We start from the raw sequence: 19,939 nt of genomic DNA on the forward strand, positions 1-19,939 counted from the left end.
TTTTATACTCAGATTGCATCTGAAGTGTCTCATGAATTTTTATTCCACTTAAACTACAAATGGAAATTATTAGATGGATTATTATGGAATGTGGTCTACACAAGACACTGTGTAGAACCCCAGATCCACATTCAAAGAAATGATATTAGCTGGGCCTATATGGGAAGACTGGCCAATTCAATTACATTTGTAAGTCTTAGGTTAAAATATTTAAAATTCTATGTATCATTTTTTGACACTTAATTTTTCTGTTTATGTGTAGAAGAGCTTCTGTTGTAGATAAACTAGACTAACTTCATTTACTGATTATAATCATTAAATCACCTAATGGTCCCTCTTGAAAGATAAACACCAAACATTGGCTTCCAAGGGTCTTCAAGACAAGGCAGCAGCCAACCTCTGCAACAGTTAGTCACTTCCACCTTCCTCTCTAGTTTCCAGGCACATTGACCTTTCAGGTCCTTGAACACACCAGGTTTTTCTCACCTCAGTCTCTTCACATATAGTTATAACTGCTTGCTAACGCTCTATCCATCTCTCACTTGTGTATTCCTCAGAGGAAGGTGGGAGTGAGCTCTTCTATATATTAAATGTATTTCTTTTCTAGGCTTTCCCTCTTTTCTAGGCTTTCTTGCAGGTAATTCTATAGATCCCATGAGATCTAAAACTGTCCTTTATTCTAGCACTTGATAACTGTAGTTTTCTTTCATTGAATTTATTATAATTCTCAAAAAAAAAAACTGTATTTGCGTATTTTTTTTTAATGCTTCTTCTCTCTACCATTAAACTCCAAGTTCTAATAATGAACTCATTCCCCATTCCTAGAACTCTAGGGCCTGACCAAAAAAAAAAAGGACTTAGTTTTATTTGTTTATATTAAATAAATGAACGAAGACACAACTATGACGATAAAAGTAATGGCATATGTGATGGGGTGATACGGTGTGTGGACAGTTCTCTTCCTGGGATTTTTGAGATTATCTATAGTTACTTTAAAGTGCAAAATCAGAATGAAAGATGGAACATACCAATTGTTCTTTGTTAATTTCTATAATCTGCACTTCTAATTTCCAGGTGTTTAGCCTTTCATGACAATTCTCTCACACCTTACTATAATGTAAAGTTAGCGATTACTTAAATTTCTTCTATCTGGTTAACTTCCGATCCTCAAACAGTATCTGGCACATAGTAGGTGTTATAAAATTATGCTGTTATTGAAGGTCCACCACTGTATAAGAATATCTATTTTCAGAGTTCATTATGATTTCAGAACTACTTACAATTGTCCTGGCTAATACTGAAAAGTATTACTAAGAAGGAATTAGCAGAAATGGGCTGGTTATTTACCAACTTCCCTTTCCTTTCTGGGCAAACAATTCTTTCCCCAGCTTCCCTAAAATTAGGCACAGAAAAATGATTAGTAAGTGACCAATGTGTTATTAGTGGACCATTTTCCAGGCCTGGCCCATAAACGACCCCTTCCTATAGCCCACTCTTTCTTTGTCACCTGGTTGTTGACTTAGATGGAGGGCTGAGGAGCTAAAGGAGTGTGGAGACGTAAGATAGAAGGAGTCTGGGTCACTGACTGACCAAATGGACTAGAACCTCTTCCCAAATATTAACCTATGCTGTTCTTTTATGTGAGGGAAGAACTAACTTTTAATTGTTATCAGACCACTGGTATTTTGGGGGTTTTGTGCCAATACTCAACCCATTCTGACTAGTACAAGGATTATATAATAATATATATGAAGAAGATATTTATGTATTTCTGACCATCATAGGTTCTTCTAAAAATTTGAAGCAATTTCTGTATAAAGTATAAGACACTTATGGTCAATAAATGAAGGTCAGTAGTTGAAATAATGGAAACCATACTGATAGTATAGTCAAACTTTGAGATCACCCTATAACTAGCAGGTAATGAGGTTCCAAGAGCTAATTTCAAGTACAAAACAGGTCCCATCTTAATCTTTCCTACGCTGGTGATAACAAAAAGTCGAAATACCCCATCATCCTTTCTATACTTCAATTCCACACTTCCTATATACTCAGGAACAGTTTGAGATGGAGAATCCATTTCATTTTATTGTTTTCTGGATTCACTGCTTGAAGCAGAGGGATACAACTCACTGAGTAGAAGGTGGCCTTGCTAAGTAACAGTCAAAGCTTCAACTCTCTGATTGCTCTGATTGTGACCCTGAGTATTGAGCCTTTGGCTTACTGGGGCAGAAGCAAATATTTCAGAGAGGGATATTACACTCACTGAAAGAGGCTCCAAGTCAAATGAAACAAAACCCTTCTAAAATAAATTCAGTCAAAATCCACCTATTTAGTTAGTTCTGGTCTACTTCAAAATCATACGTATCTTTTATTATGTATTCCTTTATTAGGTTCTAAACATTGCATTTCAAATGCAGTACTTTAATCTGTCTAGCAATTACCTATGTAATGTGAGGTAGAGCTCTAACAAAATTTTCTCTTCCTAGGAGGCTAGTTTTTAAATTTGCAATCTGAACTAAGCACTCTATGGTATCTCCATCAAATCTTTGTGCCACATCTATACTGACTTTCAGTTATGTGTCTCTCTTCCTCTCTGATTCACTCTTCTCTTCATCTCATTCTAATTTCCAGTCCACTTTAGCATATCTAATTTGGTAAAATAGTCCTCCATCTTTACTTTTTTATTAAAACTGACTTACATTGTCATATATATTTTAGAGTAAGTTTTTCAAGTTCATCATAAAACCTAGCTCTACATTAGTTATAGATTAAATGAATAAATTAATTTATGTTATATTAAGCTATCTCATCTAAGAATAAGAAATGTCTCTGTTCTGATCCTTTATGTCTCTGTAGAGATTTTTAACATTTTCTTGGCTATTCTTTATTAATTCTTAGATATTTTCAGTTTTTTATTGCTGTTTTCATAAATTCATTGATTATTACTGACATAATGGAATACTACTGAATATTTAAGTTGATTTTATATTTGCAGTTTTGCTACTCTCCCATATGTAGTCCTAATATGTTTTTAATACCGTTATTACATTTTGTGTTTATGGTGTTTTCAAAATTTTTTTTGTTTTTCTGTTGTTTTACATTATTTGTAATTCTCTTTACAGTGACTTAAAAAATTAATTTTATAATAGATCTGATCAATTCTTGTCAATAATCCAGTATTTAGTTTTGTCAAGATTCTCTATTTTTTTTTCTTGCTGTTATTCTTTGCTCTATTTCCCATCTGATTTTTGTGAGTTTCCCTTCTCATTTCTTTTGGTTTTAGCTCTTTCTTTTTCAATACCTTGAGTTTTGTACTTAATATGTCTTTTTCTTTATATCATAATTTTTCAACCTCAGCACTATTGACATTTTGAGCTGTATAATTCCTTCCTGTACATTTAAGGAACTGCTTTGTGCAACTGGGAGTGTTCAGCAGCATCCCTAGTCTCTACCCATGAGCTGCCAGTAGCAATCCCCTTTCACTCATGACAGTCAAATGTGTACAAACCTTGCCTAGCGTCTCCTGTGGTGGAGAGGAATGATCTGCTGTCTAGGACCTAAGGAAACTGACTAAAAGCATATAACAATTGGGAAGAGCTTATTCGAGATAAACTACAAAACCTCAGATGGAAACAGTGGTCATCTGTAATGATTCTGCTTTGGGCCGCCTCCTCGTCCTCCAGGTCCATCAGTGCTCTGGTTCTACCTCTGTAGGCAAGCCATGAAAGCAAGCAACTTACTGTCAGGGGAACTGTCTGGATCTGGAGTAGAAGGTAGAAAAACTCCATGACTCAGAAAGTTATCTAAAACAAGAGTAATCCCAGTGGCAAACGAGTAAGGAAAGCTAGTGTCACAGCTTGCCTGAGTTTGTAGAACTGATTAAGGCAAGCAATTAACCAGCCAATTAGCCAAAAATTCAACAGATCTTGGGAATGAGATAGCCATAATGGGCCTTGATCATTTGTCACACATGCCCGGCTGTCTGAAGGGCTCTATGCATGTGCAAGGCTACACATGTGTTCAGAAAGACCAAAAGGGGCCCTAGTAGATTATATATCCTGGCTAAGTGAGAATTCGTATACATGGCAAAAGAGACAAAAGAAGGGTCAGCAGATATTAAAAGCTGAATGTCTCAAGTTTAAGGGTGTTCCCAATGAACACACAGATCAAATGGCAAACCGGAAGACTTACTGGCTCAAATGCACTGAACACAAACTCTGATCAATCATGCTGACATGGGGGTGATCCCCAGGAAACCAGGATTAAGAAAAAAACAAGAAGTAAAAAGACAAAACAAAACAAAACTGAGTCATATGCCACAGGGGAGAAAGGTTCCACAAAATTAGTGCAGGCAAGTCACTAAACTAACAGAGGAACAACCATAACCACTGTGAGTGGATGAAAATCCGAATAATACATTATACAATCTAATACATTATACAAAATACCCAGTTCCCAACAAAATATTAGCAGACATGCAGAAGAATAGCAAAATGTGGCACATAATTCGGCGGAACATTGTCTTGGATGTGGTTCAGAGGTTACTAAACTCTCTGAGGGGCTTCAGAAGTTGAACTTCTCAGACAAAAACTTCACCACGGCTATTTTAAAAATGTCAAAAGAACTAAAGTAAACCATGCTTAAAGAATAAAGGAACACATAACAACAGTGACTCTTCAAATAGAAAATACCAATTAAAAACATAGAAATTATAAAAAGAGAACCAAATGGCAACTCTGGAGTTAAAAAGTATATTAACCAAAATAACAATAACGAAAAAATATAATGAAGGAACCCAAGAGAATGGCATTATCCATAATACCCAAAGACTCAGAACAATCTAAATGTCCATCAACTGGTGAATGAATAAGCAATACATGATATGTCCATACAATGGGATGCTTGCAATAAAAAGGAAAACAGTATTCATGCAGTTCATAGGGGTGAACTTGATAAATACTTGTGAAATGAAAGAAGCCATATGCAAACGACTATATTTTGTACTATTTCTTTAATAGGAAATATCCATAAAGGGTAGTTCTTACATGCAGAAAAATTAGTTATTGCTTAGAGCTGGGGAAGAAGTCAGAATTGATAACAAATGGGCATGAGGGTTCTTGTTTAGGTAATGAAAATCCTCTAAAATTGGATGCATTTAGTAAAATCATTGAGAGGTTCACTTAAAATGAGTGAATTAGGTTGTGTTTAAGTTATATGCCAGGAAAGCTGTTAAAAATATTATTGTGCATATTCATATCAAAGATGAATAAGAGGACTTTTATGGATCAAATGGATTACATTTTTCTTGCAAATAGTAATAACTGTAGTTGATTACTAACGGTACTTAGTAATAATTGCATATTTAACCTTTATTATGTACCATTATTTGGAGGATCTTTAAATATATAAACACATTATTTGTAAAAATGAGAGAAAAAATACCATCATGATAAATAAATGGACACTTAGAAAAAATATTGCTGTCTTATAGACCTGGTGTAGAGAAACCAGCCAACTTCACCTGAATAATCATCTATAAAATTATATAATAAATTTATGTTAGTCAAGCTGCCAAAAAAAAAAAAAGAAAGAAAGAAAAAGAAAAAATATTGCTAAATGACCCTTGCTTAGGTAGCTTGGCTCCTAAATTCAAGAATTCATTCAGTGCCTTTTATAATCTACTAGTGATGTGTGTGTGTTTGTGTGTGCACATGACAGAGAAAGACATAAGATTAATATCCAGTAATTAAATGGAATATAGGGGGCGCCTGGGTGGCTCAGTGGATTAAAGCCTCTGCCTTCGGCTCGGGTCATGATCCCAGGGTCCTGGGATCGAGCCCCACATCGGGCTCTCTGCTCAGCAGGGAGCCTGCTTCCTCCTCTCTCTCTCTGCCTGCCTCTCTGCCTACTTGTGATCTCTCTCTGTCAAATAAATAAATAAAATCTTTAAAAATAAATAAATAAATAAATAAATAAATGGAATATAATTTTGTATACAATATATTTTAAGAATCCTTAACTACCAGGTAATATATATGTACACATGTATGAAATAACTGTTAAAATTATTAATTCCTTAGGGACTGAAATCACAATAACTATTTTAATTGCCAAATGATATTTTACTTTCAGTCTAAGATTTTTCAAGAAATTAAGTGAAAAGTTAGCCCTTTGATTTATTAATCACTTGAGAATCATAGTAGCATTTTTTCTTAGACTTCAGACCTAACCATATATTTTAAAACAGTATCTATTTATAATAACCTAATTGGTTGTAATATATTTATTAACATATAATGTATTATTTGTTTCAGGGATACAGGTCTGTGAATCATCAGTCTTACACAATTCACAGTACTCACCATAGTACATACCCTCTACAGCATCCATGACCCAGCCATCCCATCCCTGCCACCTCCCCACCCTCCAGCAACCCTCAGTTTGTTTTCTGAGATTAAGATTTTAATACATATCTCAAAATAAGATAAAATCTGATGCATCCATTTCACATTTCAATTTTTTAGGTGGGGTTTTAGCCTATATTCTAAAACATAACTATCTTACAAACCATTCTACCTTTACTTTAGTAACACAAATAGTCAAATCAATTGCAAAAAAAAAGTTTCTTTTAACACATGAAAAATTTATCTATTGCTGATTCTCTGACTTTGAATAAATTCATAAGCTTTATTATTGCTCATTAGAAGAGGTGTTTTGCTGACACAAAAATAAAATAAATTATATATTATCAGTAAATTCATACCGTAAGAGTTTAAACACACTGATTATGCTAGACTGGTTAAAAGAACAGTTAGTGCAAAGTCTTACCACGCCAATGGAAAAGTAATTATTGATGATACTGTAAGGCACTGGGTCTCCCTTCTCATCTTTGTCATTAGGTATGACTTCAAACTTCCACCTGTCCAGCATGATTTCTGTGCTGTTTTCAATGTCTTTTAGGATTTTCATCAGATTCTCACCTTCATAACCTAATGGAAAAAAAATTATCTTGAGAAAAAATGTAGCCAAATAACAAAAGCTGTATTTATATGTGTTTGAGTGTATGTATGTGGATGTCTCATTCTAAAGCCAAACAATGCATCTTAAAGCAAATTCTAACACAGATAAAGAATTAACTCTAGTTGTAAGTTCATAGAAATATTTTATTTTTAGCTTTAATTTGTAACTCATACTTCTGTCCTGTGGTGCCAATTCTCAGTATGGTGAAATGTCAAATGAACATCTCCACTTCATACCCACCCAAAACTTTATATCAATTTATTCTAAAGGAAATTAATGATCTCCTTCCATATCATCTCCTGTTAACTCTCTTACAGACAGACAACACCCTCAGTTGTGGAAGTAAAAAGCTTAGGTGAGATTTCAGACTTGTCCCTTTCCATCCCTTAGTGACCCTCATACTTGACTCTCTAGTGATACAGAACAATTTTCAGTCTGGTCCTTCTCTTTTCCATTTTATGCCATTTCTTCTCTTGTTCTATATATCCAGAGTCTCCTCTTGTTCTATATATCCAGAGTCTCCCTTTTCTTTTTGGTTGCCTTGCTTCTGCTCCTGCTGCAAGTTTTATATTTGACAGCACTTCTTTTCAGAAGCCACCCTCCCAACGTAATGGATTCTCTGCAGTTCCACAGCACACAGTTCTCCAAACTAGCCCTAGCTACCTCCAAACTAGTGTACAACTAGTACAACTAGTACACTCCATTATAGTTACTTGCATCTTTCTTGCTGTAAGTTTCTTTTACCAGGTCTGCCCTAGAGTAAATGCTCAACAAATCTAGTTTTAATGGATCTACTGCAGATAATTGAGATGGCCTGAAAAAAAATTTATTCCTTAATATTATATTTTCTCATAAATGTATCTATCTATATAATATTATAGTTCAAACTGTAGCCTAATCCTTGTTGTGTTAAAGTTTGCTTTTTAACCTCCCTAAATAGTGACCTCCTCAGTAAAAACAACTGCTTTTATGAGAATTAAATGAGAGAACGCACAGAAATTCTTAGTACATGAGGCATAAGAATAGAAAGTTCTCAACTATATAAAAACAGAATTTGAATTGTTATGCTGAGTTAAATAATACATTTCTCTCTACCTCTACACATAGACACATACACACATTCTTGAATTGATATTTTGAGTTGGAACAATATTTTTATAGATGTTTTTCTGTGTTCAACTTTGGTCTATATTTTAATAATGTATTCATTGAACAAGGAAATGCCAGAGGCTATGAGTCCTCATTAGAGGTGTTAGCACACATAACACTGGAAAAACTAATTGGGTTAAGAGAAGAAGCACTGTAATATGCCAACATTCTCTAAAGATAAATAAATTACATTTATGGTGTTATTTGTTGAATTAATTATTAGAAGTTCAAAGCAGCCAGAACCTAGGAGTGCCTATTTAGGCACCCACCATTACTTTTTATCTTACACAGGTAAAATAGTTATGTACTAGTTAATACATACAACAAAGAGTACAACAAACAATAACTAGACAGATATAAGCATTAAAAGTACCAAACGGTATTTTAATAGATGTTATGTTGCATTTTTGTAGCATAATTCAAAAACTATGAATATAAATAATAATTTGTTTATAACCGTAATCAGTACAAACACTGAATTATTTAAAGTACAAGATTATAATAATTAAACATGTATATGTCATATTTTTTATGGTTCAACCCTCATTCTCAAAATTTAACTTCTTTTAAATTTTAATTTCTTTTAAAAATAATAAATATTGGCCTCCAAATAAATTTTATGTATGTTTTCTTCATTGAACTGAATAAAAAAGGTAAGTATATTAACCTCTTTTGCAAATTCTACTCATTTAAGTATGATGCCTTTCAGACATAAATGGATTTGCAAATATTAATGTAATATAGTATAATATAGCATGGAAGTACTCTATAATATATAATAAAATATAACATAATATTTATATATATACATTCAGGAGATATACAAGCAAATAATAATTTTTTAAATAAAATTTTAAGCTTATTCCCAGTTACATCTCAAGTTAATAACAGCATGGTTCAATATAACACTAGAAAAATATAGAAACAGCAACTGAGCAGGAGAAAACAAAGTAGGAATGGATTGAGTGAAAATTAATTACCACAGCTAGATTCTACAAGTGCCACTCACCTTAAAATTTTTAGCACTGGTTATGTTCTCTAAGTTTTTATGGATAAGTATGAAAGAGGCTAGTATCAATAGCCTTCTGGCCAAATAAAAATGGAAAGATACAGGCCATAAATCTATTTTGAGAATCACAGCAACTGCAGGTCAGAGCTAATTTACAAAGATAGCAAATTCCAAATGGTAGTCTCCAATTTAACAAATACCTACACCCTACTTGTATGTATCTATGCTCAAGCTTGTTAAATAATGATTCATAGCTATAAATAGGATTGCAAAACTTGAGAAGATCATTTTTTTAAAAAAAGACATATTAAACCTACTAAATATAGAAGTAAAAGCTTATTCCCAGAAAAGAATGATGTTATTTTGCTTCCATTATTTTGATTTAAACCTACAGTCCCTCTAGGCTAAGAAACAAAATAAAAATATAATTAGTATTTTATTTCTATTTATTTTTTTTAAAGATTTTATTTATTTATTTGACAGAGAGAAATCACAAGTAGGCAGAGAGGCAGGCAGAGAGAGAGGAGGAAGCAGGCTCCCTGCTGAGCAGAAAGCCCCATGTGGGGCTTGAACCCAGGACCCTGGGATCATGACCTGAGCCAAAGGCAGCGGCTTAACCCACTGAGCCACCCAGGCGCCCCTTTATTTTCTATTTAAAGGTACAATATTATTACCAAATCTACCTAAAAAGCCACAGAAATGTTTAAAAAGGAGAAAGTCTCTTAAAGAAAAGCAACAATAGGGGTGCCTGGGTGGCTCAGTGGGTTAAGCCGATGCCTTCAGCTCAGGTCATGATGTCGGGGTCCTGGGATCGAGTCCCGCATCGGGCTCTCTGCTCAGCAGGGAGCCTGCTTCCCTCTCTCTCTCTCTCTCTCTCTCTCTCTGCCTGCCTCTCGGTCTACTTGTGATCTCTCTCTGTCAAATAAACAAATAAAATCTTAAAAAAAAAAAAAAAAAGAAAAAAGAAAAGCAACAATATAGATTTGTCAGTGTGTGTTCCATCTAAAATTCTTACACTCTTACTCTTCATGAAACATTCTTCCTGCTGTAATCCTAAATTTTAGTTAGACCAATTATTACTACAAAAATTGCAAAGAGAATTTAAATTAAGTATTTGCAAATGCCCTAGGACATCCTAGATTCTTACAGTGTTACATTTTCCCAAATACATCCTTGTAAAAAATAAGCTTCAAGTAAAAAAAAAAAAAAAAAAAAATCTTCAATATATTCCAGTCAAGTCAATATACTCAGTGACCTAAAGTGAACCAAATGATTATTGGTTGAATAAAGTCCTTTCCTTCCCACATACGAAGCATGATGATCCTTGTTACAAATACATAAAGTACTCAGCACAAACATTAGGTTAACAATTTGATGGTTTGGTATAAGAACCTACATGTCAGGCACTATCATTTTTTTCAAGCCCTAATGAGGAATCTGAAGCCCATGGTTGGTAAGCAACTTGCTCAAAGTTAGTTACACACCTGGCAAGAAATATAACACTTCACAACAAGTTTCTTTATTAGTAAACTCTACCAGATGGTATCTGCATTTTCCTAATCATTCAACTTGGGCATCTTACAGTCCCACTTACTACCTTGGTTTCCCCAAAGCCTGTCTTCAATCCATAGGCAGGTTCTACCAGGCCTTCCGTAACAGGAGAACTGCACTGTGTCTACTTGTCTTACTTCCATTACTACCACCCTGCTCCAGTCCATTCATTCTCTAATTACAAAAACAGTAACACAAATTCTTATTTGGAAAACTCTGATTCTCTACATTTTCACAATTTCTTAAGTTTCTTAATTTTATTTCATATCTCCCAATTAATCTGTTTTTGAAAACATAAATGTCATTGGGTCATGGTACTTTTGAAACTTTTTCCAAGCTTCACTCTGTGCTTCAAGTGCAATCAAATAAAATTCTGAACAAGACCACCAAGCCCCTGCAATATTTGGTTCTTGATTGTCTCTCCAATGTCATACTAGTCACTGTTTCTCTCACCCCCACTCCATACCTACTGCCTCACAGACCATTTAAGAGTCACATCAGCCTTCCTTCAGCCCTTTCCATTTCAGGAGCTATCTTTCCTTCCTTACCTATTAAATCGAGCTTAAATGTTACTTCCTCAGAGAGGACTTCTTGATCATTTAGCTGAAGAGTTTCCCTCCTCTATTCTCTAAATATGTTTGAGTCTTACATATTTCTTTTGTAATTATATATTTTATTATTCATTGATTTATTGTCTGTGTACTCAATGAAGGCATAGTCTCCAAAAGGTAGGAACATTTTATTTTTCACTCTAAACCCAGCACCTAGGACAGTGTCAGCCCATGCAAGGCACACACAGAGAGTTTATTATTAATACATACTTTGGCATGTACTATAATTTGTGCACCTTTGACTACTGATAACAATATATCTTAAATTGTTTTGTAAGAAAATCTTTAGAAGATGCCCCAAATGGAAATTCTATGTCAATTTTGAGATTGGAGCCATTTATGAGTTTGGAAACTAAATGAAATCATTAATTTTCAAATATCAAAAATATTTTTCAAAAGAATACACAAGAAGTCACATGTGTGTTCTCCTTCCTTTAATCAATATAGGTATGTATGCACTGGCAAATGCAAGCATCTTATAAGCAGTGGTGCTATCCATCATCTGTCTGTCTGTCTTTAGATTCTATGAGATTTAACTCAGTATTTCATGATATTCTTTTACTAAACTATACCCTTAATGAAAATTATAAAAATGTCATATATGGAGTTTTTAACTTAATCTTCAACTCTGTCTGTCTGTTATATACATGTACACTTACATACACATACACATATACAAAACACAGCTTAGAGTTTAGTAGTTGGTTAGATAACTCATGGAAAAGTTGTTCTCACACTTTTGTTGTAAATCAGAGTTACTTAGGAAGTTTGTTTAAAAAATAAATCATCTGCCCAGATCCACCCCAGAGATTTCCATTCAGCATATCTGGGGGGAGGTCAGGCCACTACATTTTTAACAAGCTCCCCAAAGGCTTCTCATTCACACTGTCTTAGCAGACACTTTTTAAACTTCTCTAAGTAGACACTTTTTAAACTCTAAGCTAAAGTTACTTAGTTTCAGTTCTGCTTTTCTTTTCTTTGGCATCTTCTGGTAAGCAGAGCCTATTCATGTTATGTCAAATTATTTTAAGACCTTTTGAAATATTCCCCCCTTACCCTGTCTCATCCACACTATTCCATTTTGAGTTCCTTGAATATGTTAAGTCCCTTCCTACCTCTGCACCTCTTGCTTCAGATTCTTTCTGCCTCTAAACTCTACCTTCAGTTCTATATGGCTGTCATTATTCTATCCACTAGGGTTCTCCTTATGTTATCTTGTCATTTCCTCCAAGACACCTTTTGCTTTGTTGGTTATAGGTTTACTTGTTAGTAGGAGGTCTCTCAATTTACTTGTGACTATGTGCCACTGGAATTCAAGGCCTCTCTGAAGGTAGACTTTGTTTTCTGTCCTTAACCCTATACCCCAAAAACAGAACATACCCCTTGGTATAAAGTAGATCTCAAAAAATTAGTTACTTAATGTATTCATTCCTGGACAAGTCATTGTTCAGCCTTTCGTTCTTTTTTCCTTGTTAGTGATTTTTCTACACAACTCAGATTAAAAATCTAAACATTACTTTAGAGTTAATCCATGCTTATCTCATTTCTTAAGTTAGAAACCCCAAATCAAAGAGATTGAGAAACTTGCCTTGCCCATCAAGTGTATAATTAGTATCAGATTAAAGGACAGCACTCACAGTCTAGCTCCTAGTCCACTATTTCCTTCTCTACCCCACACTATTGTTCAAAATTATATACTGTACCTCTCACAACAATTGTATTGGCTAAATTCACATGGAAGCTGTCATATACTAAAAACGATGGGCTTAGTTTTTTGGGGGAAAATGCTCTGTACTATATTTCTGTTTTTTAAGATTTTTAGTAGCTGTTTTACCTCCTCCCCATCGCAGGCATCTTGCTAGATCATTGCCGGTCCCAAGAGGCAGAATGGCAACTGGAGGATGCTTGACAACATTAGCCTTTTCTGTGGAATCAAAAATAAAAATAAAATAAAATAAAATTTTGATCACAGATGGAACAACAGTAAAAAAGACAGCTTGGCATGAAATGAAGGATTTCCACTAGGTACCTAAAAGCTGGAAAAGTTATGTTTTATATCTATATATAATTAGAAAGTAAGATTAATTTGTATTTATAAAACACTTATAAATACCATAATTCACAAAGTGAAGGAATTTTCAAGATTCATGTTTGAAGAAAGCCTTTTAATATCTTAACTCAGGGGATGCCTGAGTTGGTGGCTCAGTTGGTTAAGCTTTGGCTCAGGTCATGATCTGGGGTTTTGGGATCGTGTCTTGCATCAGGCTCCCAGCTTAGTGGGGAGCCTGATTCTCCCTCTGCCTGCTGCTCCCCCATTTGTGTCCACACGCTCTCTCTCTCTCTCTCTCTGACAAATAAATACATAATATCTTTAAACAAATAAAATAAAATCTTAACTCAATTAAAAATTTTAGTGGATTTAAGATCATGGAAATTTCAAGGATGCAGATAGATGCGTCATAAGAATATACTAGAGGAGGGGCGCCTGGGTGGCTCAGTGGGTTAAGCCGCTGCCTTCGGCTCAGGTCATGATCTCAGGGTCCTGGGATCGAGTCCCGCATCGGGCTCTCTGCTCAGCAGGGAGCCTGCTCCCTCCTCTCTCTCCACCTGCCTCTCTCTCTACTTGTGATTTCTCTCTGTCAAATAAATAAATAAAATCTTTAAAAAAAAAAAAGAATATACTAGAGGAGAAGGGAGGTGAGGGAAATTAGAGGGGGAGATGAACCTTGAGAGACTATGGACTCTGGAAAACAATCTGAGGGTTTTGAAGGGGCGGGGGGGGTGGGAAGTTGGGCGAGCCTGATGGTGGGTATTATGGAGGGCACGTATTGCATGGAGCACTGGGTGTGGTGCATAAACAATGAATTCTGTTACACTGAAAAGAAATTAAAATAATAATTATACACACACACACACACACACACACACACACACACACTAGAGGGACAACACCAAAGTAGAGGTGTGGGTTCCTATAAAAAATTATTTTACAACACCTTCTCTAGGTAGATTTCACTTTAAGGATTAAGACGTTTTGAAAAATCAAACTCTAAAAGCTAATAAAATGCTGAAAATGTTTCACTATGTTGTTCCTACCCATGGTGCTGCTTTGGGTTAGAGCAAGCAATGTAAGAATTGGGTAACTCTGCGATCAGCAAGTTTTCTTTGAGATTAAGCTTTACAGAATGTAGTACTTCAGGCTTAGAGCAATAAAGATCTCTGCCATCGAAATTCCACATATTTTTTAAAACTTTATTTATTTTTTTGAAAGAGACAGCACAAGCAGGTGCAGGAGGGGCAGAGGGAGAAGGAGAAGCAAACTCCCCGTTGAGCGTGATCCAGACACAGGGCTCTATCCCAGGACCCTGGGATCATGATCTGAGCTGAAGGCAGATGCTTAACTGACTAAGCCACCCAGGTACCCCAAAATTCCACATGGTTTTGTTTATAGGACTGATTAAGAGAGAGAGAGCGAGAGAGCACATGAATGTATGTGAACAAGCTGGAGGGTTGGGGGAGGTGCAGAGGCAGAGGGGGACAGAGAGTCTCAAGCAGACTCCATGCTGGGCATGGAGCCCCATGTGGGGCTCAATCTCACAACTCTAAGATCATGACCTGGGCCAAAACCAAGAGTCAGTGCTTAACCAACCGAGCCAACCAGGCGCCCTCACATAGCTTTGTTTAAACTATCATCTGCCTTGAATGACTCTCACAAACATATATTATTTTTCCTTACTTTTTCTACTTTCTCAGCCCCTCAAAGTGAGTATGTGTCTATGTGGAAGAATGGGGAAGGAACAGACTATTTAGGGATGGATGTGTCATGGTGTAATCGCCAAGGCTTAGATTTGAGCTAAAATAAACTCATAATATCCTACTGTTTTCACTAAAATTCTCACAAGTATTCAGACTCTGTTCAAGCAACTCTAATTTCTGCAATTTCTGAATTCTGATTTTTCCCTTAGATATTGCATATTATACTATTTATGTCTTTAACTGGAAGGCCAAAGAACAGAATTTTCACTGTTCCTTTAAAAAAAATTAGTAGACTAAAATCATAAGATGCTTACCAAAAAGTATGCTGACAACATATATTTACTTTTAATTTGAATACTTCTGTGTGTATGAAAAGATATAATATGTTCACCTGCATTAACTGAATAAAAGTTTACATAGGCAGTAAAACTTCTTTTTACAGTTTACATAGGCAGTAAAACTTCTTTTGAACAAATTAGCTCCCTTCTGTGAAAGGGCCCATTTAAAAAAAAAAAAAAATATATATATATATATATATATACACACTTGAAGCGGGGGGTGGGCAGAAGCAAGAAGGGCAGAGGAAGAGGGAGAGAGAATTTCAAGCAGACTTTGCCTCGAGTGCAGAGCCCAACAGGAGCTTGATCTCAGGACCCTGAGATCATGACCTGAGCTAAAACCAAGAATTAAATACTCAACCAACTGTGCCATCCAGATGCCCCTGACATGGCCCCCTTTTAAAAAAGAATTGGTCAATAAAGAAATGGAAATTTGTTTGGAATTTGTCTCCTAATGAAGGCCAATTCATGATTATTTTACTGATCAGTAATCACTTCTGACAGCTGACTGTCTCTGAAAAACCAGGTAATTTTTCTAAATCATCAACCTTTTGTGTACATGTCTACATTTTATCCTCACACGTATCTGCTTTGTTTTCTCATAAAAATAAAGTTGTAAAAACTTAAGTAGAGACACAATCTAGGTTAAGGTTAAAAGATGAGCTCTAATCCCAGTTCTGCCAATTTATAGCTCTCTGATCCCATTCTAATTATTTAACTTCTCCACACCCTACAGCCTCTCTCTAAAATGGGATTATCTATACTGTGTCACAGAGTTGTGAGAATTAAGATGAATGGGGGCTAAACTCAGCACAACATCTATGACAGAGTACATAATAAATAAAAAAATAGCTATGGTAATAATAATAATATGGATGCATAGGCTAAGCATGTCCACAGACGCTAAGGTTTTGAGGCACCATGCTTGAATAAAATAAGCACATCTATTTGACATATCACAAATGCTAAGATTCTCTTTGACTCCCTCCCCATGGCAAAGAAACAATGGAATTTGTAGAGCCTGATTTGAAAATAGCTCTGAGGGTTTAGTAAATTCCACGAGAAGCGGATTTAAAAGAAAGATTTCTAGATACTTGTAAATTATTTTGTCAATTAAAACTTTGAATTATAGAAAACCCATTAAATCAGTAAGTGATGTGCAACAATGCCAGATGTCCGATTATATCACTGTAGCATACAAAAATATCAATGCATTAATAAAATAAATAAAATATACAGAATTTTAGGTTACCACTCTCACCCCAGCCATGTTAAATATGTGTCTTCATTACCTATGCAGTCCAAAATCCACCCCACGGTTCCATCTCCACCACAGGCTAACACTCTGAAATCAGGAACATCACGGAAAAAGTTTAATCTGAAAAATAAGCATGTTATGGCACATGATTGATATTTTAATATTTGAACTTGTAAAGTTTTGTATTCTTAGCATTTTATCTAATAAGAGACTTTTCTACTTGATGAAAAACGTAAGATAACCAAGATTTTATTGAAAATTATTAAATTCTTACGTAGAATAAAATTCTAAAATTAAAGAATTAACATTTTGATTTGAACATATATTCAATTTGTATTTTATTTTTTCTTTTATCAACTCTAAAGTTTAAAAAACAAAACTTGTACATTATAATTATTTTTATTAAAATATTCTCTCGCGTGTGATCTGCATTTCACATATAACCCAAAGTGACATTTACTACAGCATTTCATTGGATAATTTTTATTAATCAAAAATTCTCTTTTGAGGGGCGCCTGGGTGGCTCAGTGGGTTAAGCCGCTGCCTTCGGCTCAGGTCATGATCCCAGGTCCTGGGTTCAAGCCCCGCGACGGGCTTTCTGCTCAGCAGGGAGCCTGCTTCCTCCTCTCTCTCTGCCTGCCTCTCTGCCTACTTGTGATTTCTCTCTGTCAAATAAATAAATAAAATCTTAAAAAAAAAAAAAACTTATAAAAAAAAATTCTCTTTTGAATCATTATATACATACAACTATAATGCCAGCAAATATGTCTTTGAGAGTTTTCAAACTCTTCCATTACTGGAAGAAATTGATCACACTGCATTTGGGTTCTGTTTCAGTGATTCCTCTGACTTAGAATTTGCAAATGGGAGCCAGGCTTCTCTTTTCTTTTGACATGGCCCTCAGTGTTTGCTACCTTGGGACACTCAAGCCTAACTGCTGGATGGGTGTAATAAACGCCCATAGCTTCTTTTGCTATTGCACATAGCACTATGCTTATTAAAGCAACCTACTTGGAGAAAAGTTAAAAAGGCAGGTAACACAGCCAGTTACACAATTGTACATGCCTACTTTCTTGCAATGAAAAAAAAAAAAAACAAAACTGAAACAACACAGAAATATGTGGAATGTGTCTGTTTACCTCCCTTGCCCAGGGATAACCATGGTAATATAACCATGGGTAATATAATATCCAATCATCCAAGAAATTTTTCTATATATTTACATATGTGAATATGCATATATGAATTTTATTAAACGCACATTTTTAACATGAATAGGCTCACGCTATACATCCTGTTAATTTGTGTGCATTTTTTTTAAATTTAAAAATATCAAGGAGATCGTTCTGTGTCAGTTCACACAATGTTGCAACATTATTTACAGTAAGTGAATGTATTACATAAGGTATTCATTGTGTGATCAAATAAACCATTTCTCTTCAGGTACTGTTGAACTATTTCTAGTGTTTCATTATTACAAAAAATAAGTATTATAGTTAACACTATTTGAAGAACATTTATGTGAACATACACATATGTTTTGAAGGCTAATCTAGAAGGGAAAACTACTATACCATCATACTACTCTCTGAACTGTTTCTGCTATAGAAGATGTGTCAATTTCTCTCAACTCCGAAACACTACTTGTAAACAACTTTATATTTCTGCAATAATAATGAGAAACCAAATTATGCTTTTATTGTAAAATCACACATTCCTGTTTGCGAGTATGTTGAGCATATTTTTGTAGGTTTACAAGTATGTGATCTCTTCTATGAACTGTATCTTCAAACTCTTGCCCATCTTTTCTACTGAGTTGTCTTTTATTATTATCTTATAAATTCTACATGAGTGTTTTCTTTTAAATTAGCATTACTAGAAAAACATTTTGTTAAATAAAAACAATGCATAAACATAATAGAAATGTATAAAAATTAACAAAAATTCCACCACCTGATATTAAGAGCAATGAATATTTAGAATATCAGATTTCCACATATTTCCTTAGGTATTATATGGTAGATACTTTCCTTTTGTTAGACATGCTGCAATATTCTCTTTGACTCTTTTATAATGGATATCTATTATCATATCCATTATAAAAGACTCTCCTTGAGTCTTTTATAATGGATAAATTGAGTACCTATGTACCAACTGCCCACCCCAGTGGGAAAACATTCCCAAAAACTTACATAGACCACTATGCTCTTTCCCTTTAGCATCCTTTTTCCTCATCCACAAAAGTGAGCACTATTTTAAATTTTCAGTTATCATGCACATGCCATAGACAACATTCTGTTCACTTTTTGCTTTTTCCACTTGGTATTGTTACTAAGACTCAATCATGTGATAGCTAAAGTTCTCTCCATGTATATTTGAAGTTATTTCGTTTCTACTGTTAATTATCATATATGTGAGTGTGCCTTTTTAAATCCATGTCAATGGACACACTGTATTATTGGACATGCTTCCTAGTGCTCACGGACAGTGGCTACTTTTAGAGTAGGGTACACTTTAATGCATCTTTTTGTTTTCCAAAAAAGTTGTACCAATGTATGCATTCATTTTCAACATAGATATTTGGCTGAGTACATTATCTCTAACACTTTTAATGTTACACTTCTTAATTTCATGGGTTTCCTCTTTTGTAAAATGGTTATTCATGACTTGTTTCCTTTCTCTACTCCTTTTTCTCTACTCATTTTTATCTTTGTTGATTTGTAAAAATTCTTTACTTGTTCTTAATTTTAATACTTTTTTACAAATATCTTCTACAAATTGAAATTTTTTTAACTTTATTGTGTATTTTAATAAACAAGATTTGGTCTTTATGTATTCCAATTTATCAACCTTTTCATAAGTGGTTAGCACTTTGACCTGTGTTGTGTAAGAAAAGTTTGCCTACTCAGAGGTCAGAAGATAATTCATATATACTCTTTTTAAATTTCAGTTTTACTTTTAACACATCTATGTTGTGGTGTGAGGTAGGAACCCTTTTATTCACTTCCCTTCCTCACCCTTTCCTCCAACCTCCATCCTCTTTCTTTCTTTCTCACTCTTTCTTTTTCCTCTTCCTCCCTCCATTCCTTCCTTGTGGCTATTGTGCACCAATTTTTCTTTCTTCTTTAATCCATCCTTTTACTTATTGGATAATTCTATGTCTTACCACACAAGCACCATCATAAATCAAATTTCCATATATGAGTATATTTCTTTTTAAACTGTTTTATTTTATTCATATTTT

The 19,939-nt window shown here is 34.6% G+C and overlaps 1 protein-coding gene across 1 annotated transcript in view; it reads right to left on the reverse strand.

Annotated features, from left to right (window-relative positions):
- Positions 1–19,939, reverse strand: part of DGKB (diacylglycerol kinase beta) — a 723,782-nt gene that overhangs the window by 404,843 nt on the left and 299,000 nt on the right. The window contains 3 exon segments of the mRNA XM_047695654.1: positions 6,832–6,992; positions 13,178–13,267; positions 16,730–16,815. Coding sequence (XP_047551610.1) covers positions 6,832–6,992; positions 13,178–13,267; positions 16,730–16,815 — 337 coding nt within the window.

This window comes from Lutra lutra, chromosome 11 (genome assembly GCF_902655055.1).
Source record: "Lutra lutra chromosome 11, mLutLut1.2, whole genome shotgun sequence".
Classification (NCBI taxonomy): domain Eukaryota; kingdom Metazoa; phylum Chordata; class Mammalia; order Carnivora; family Mustelidae; genus Lutra; species Lutra lutra.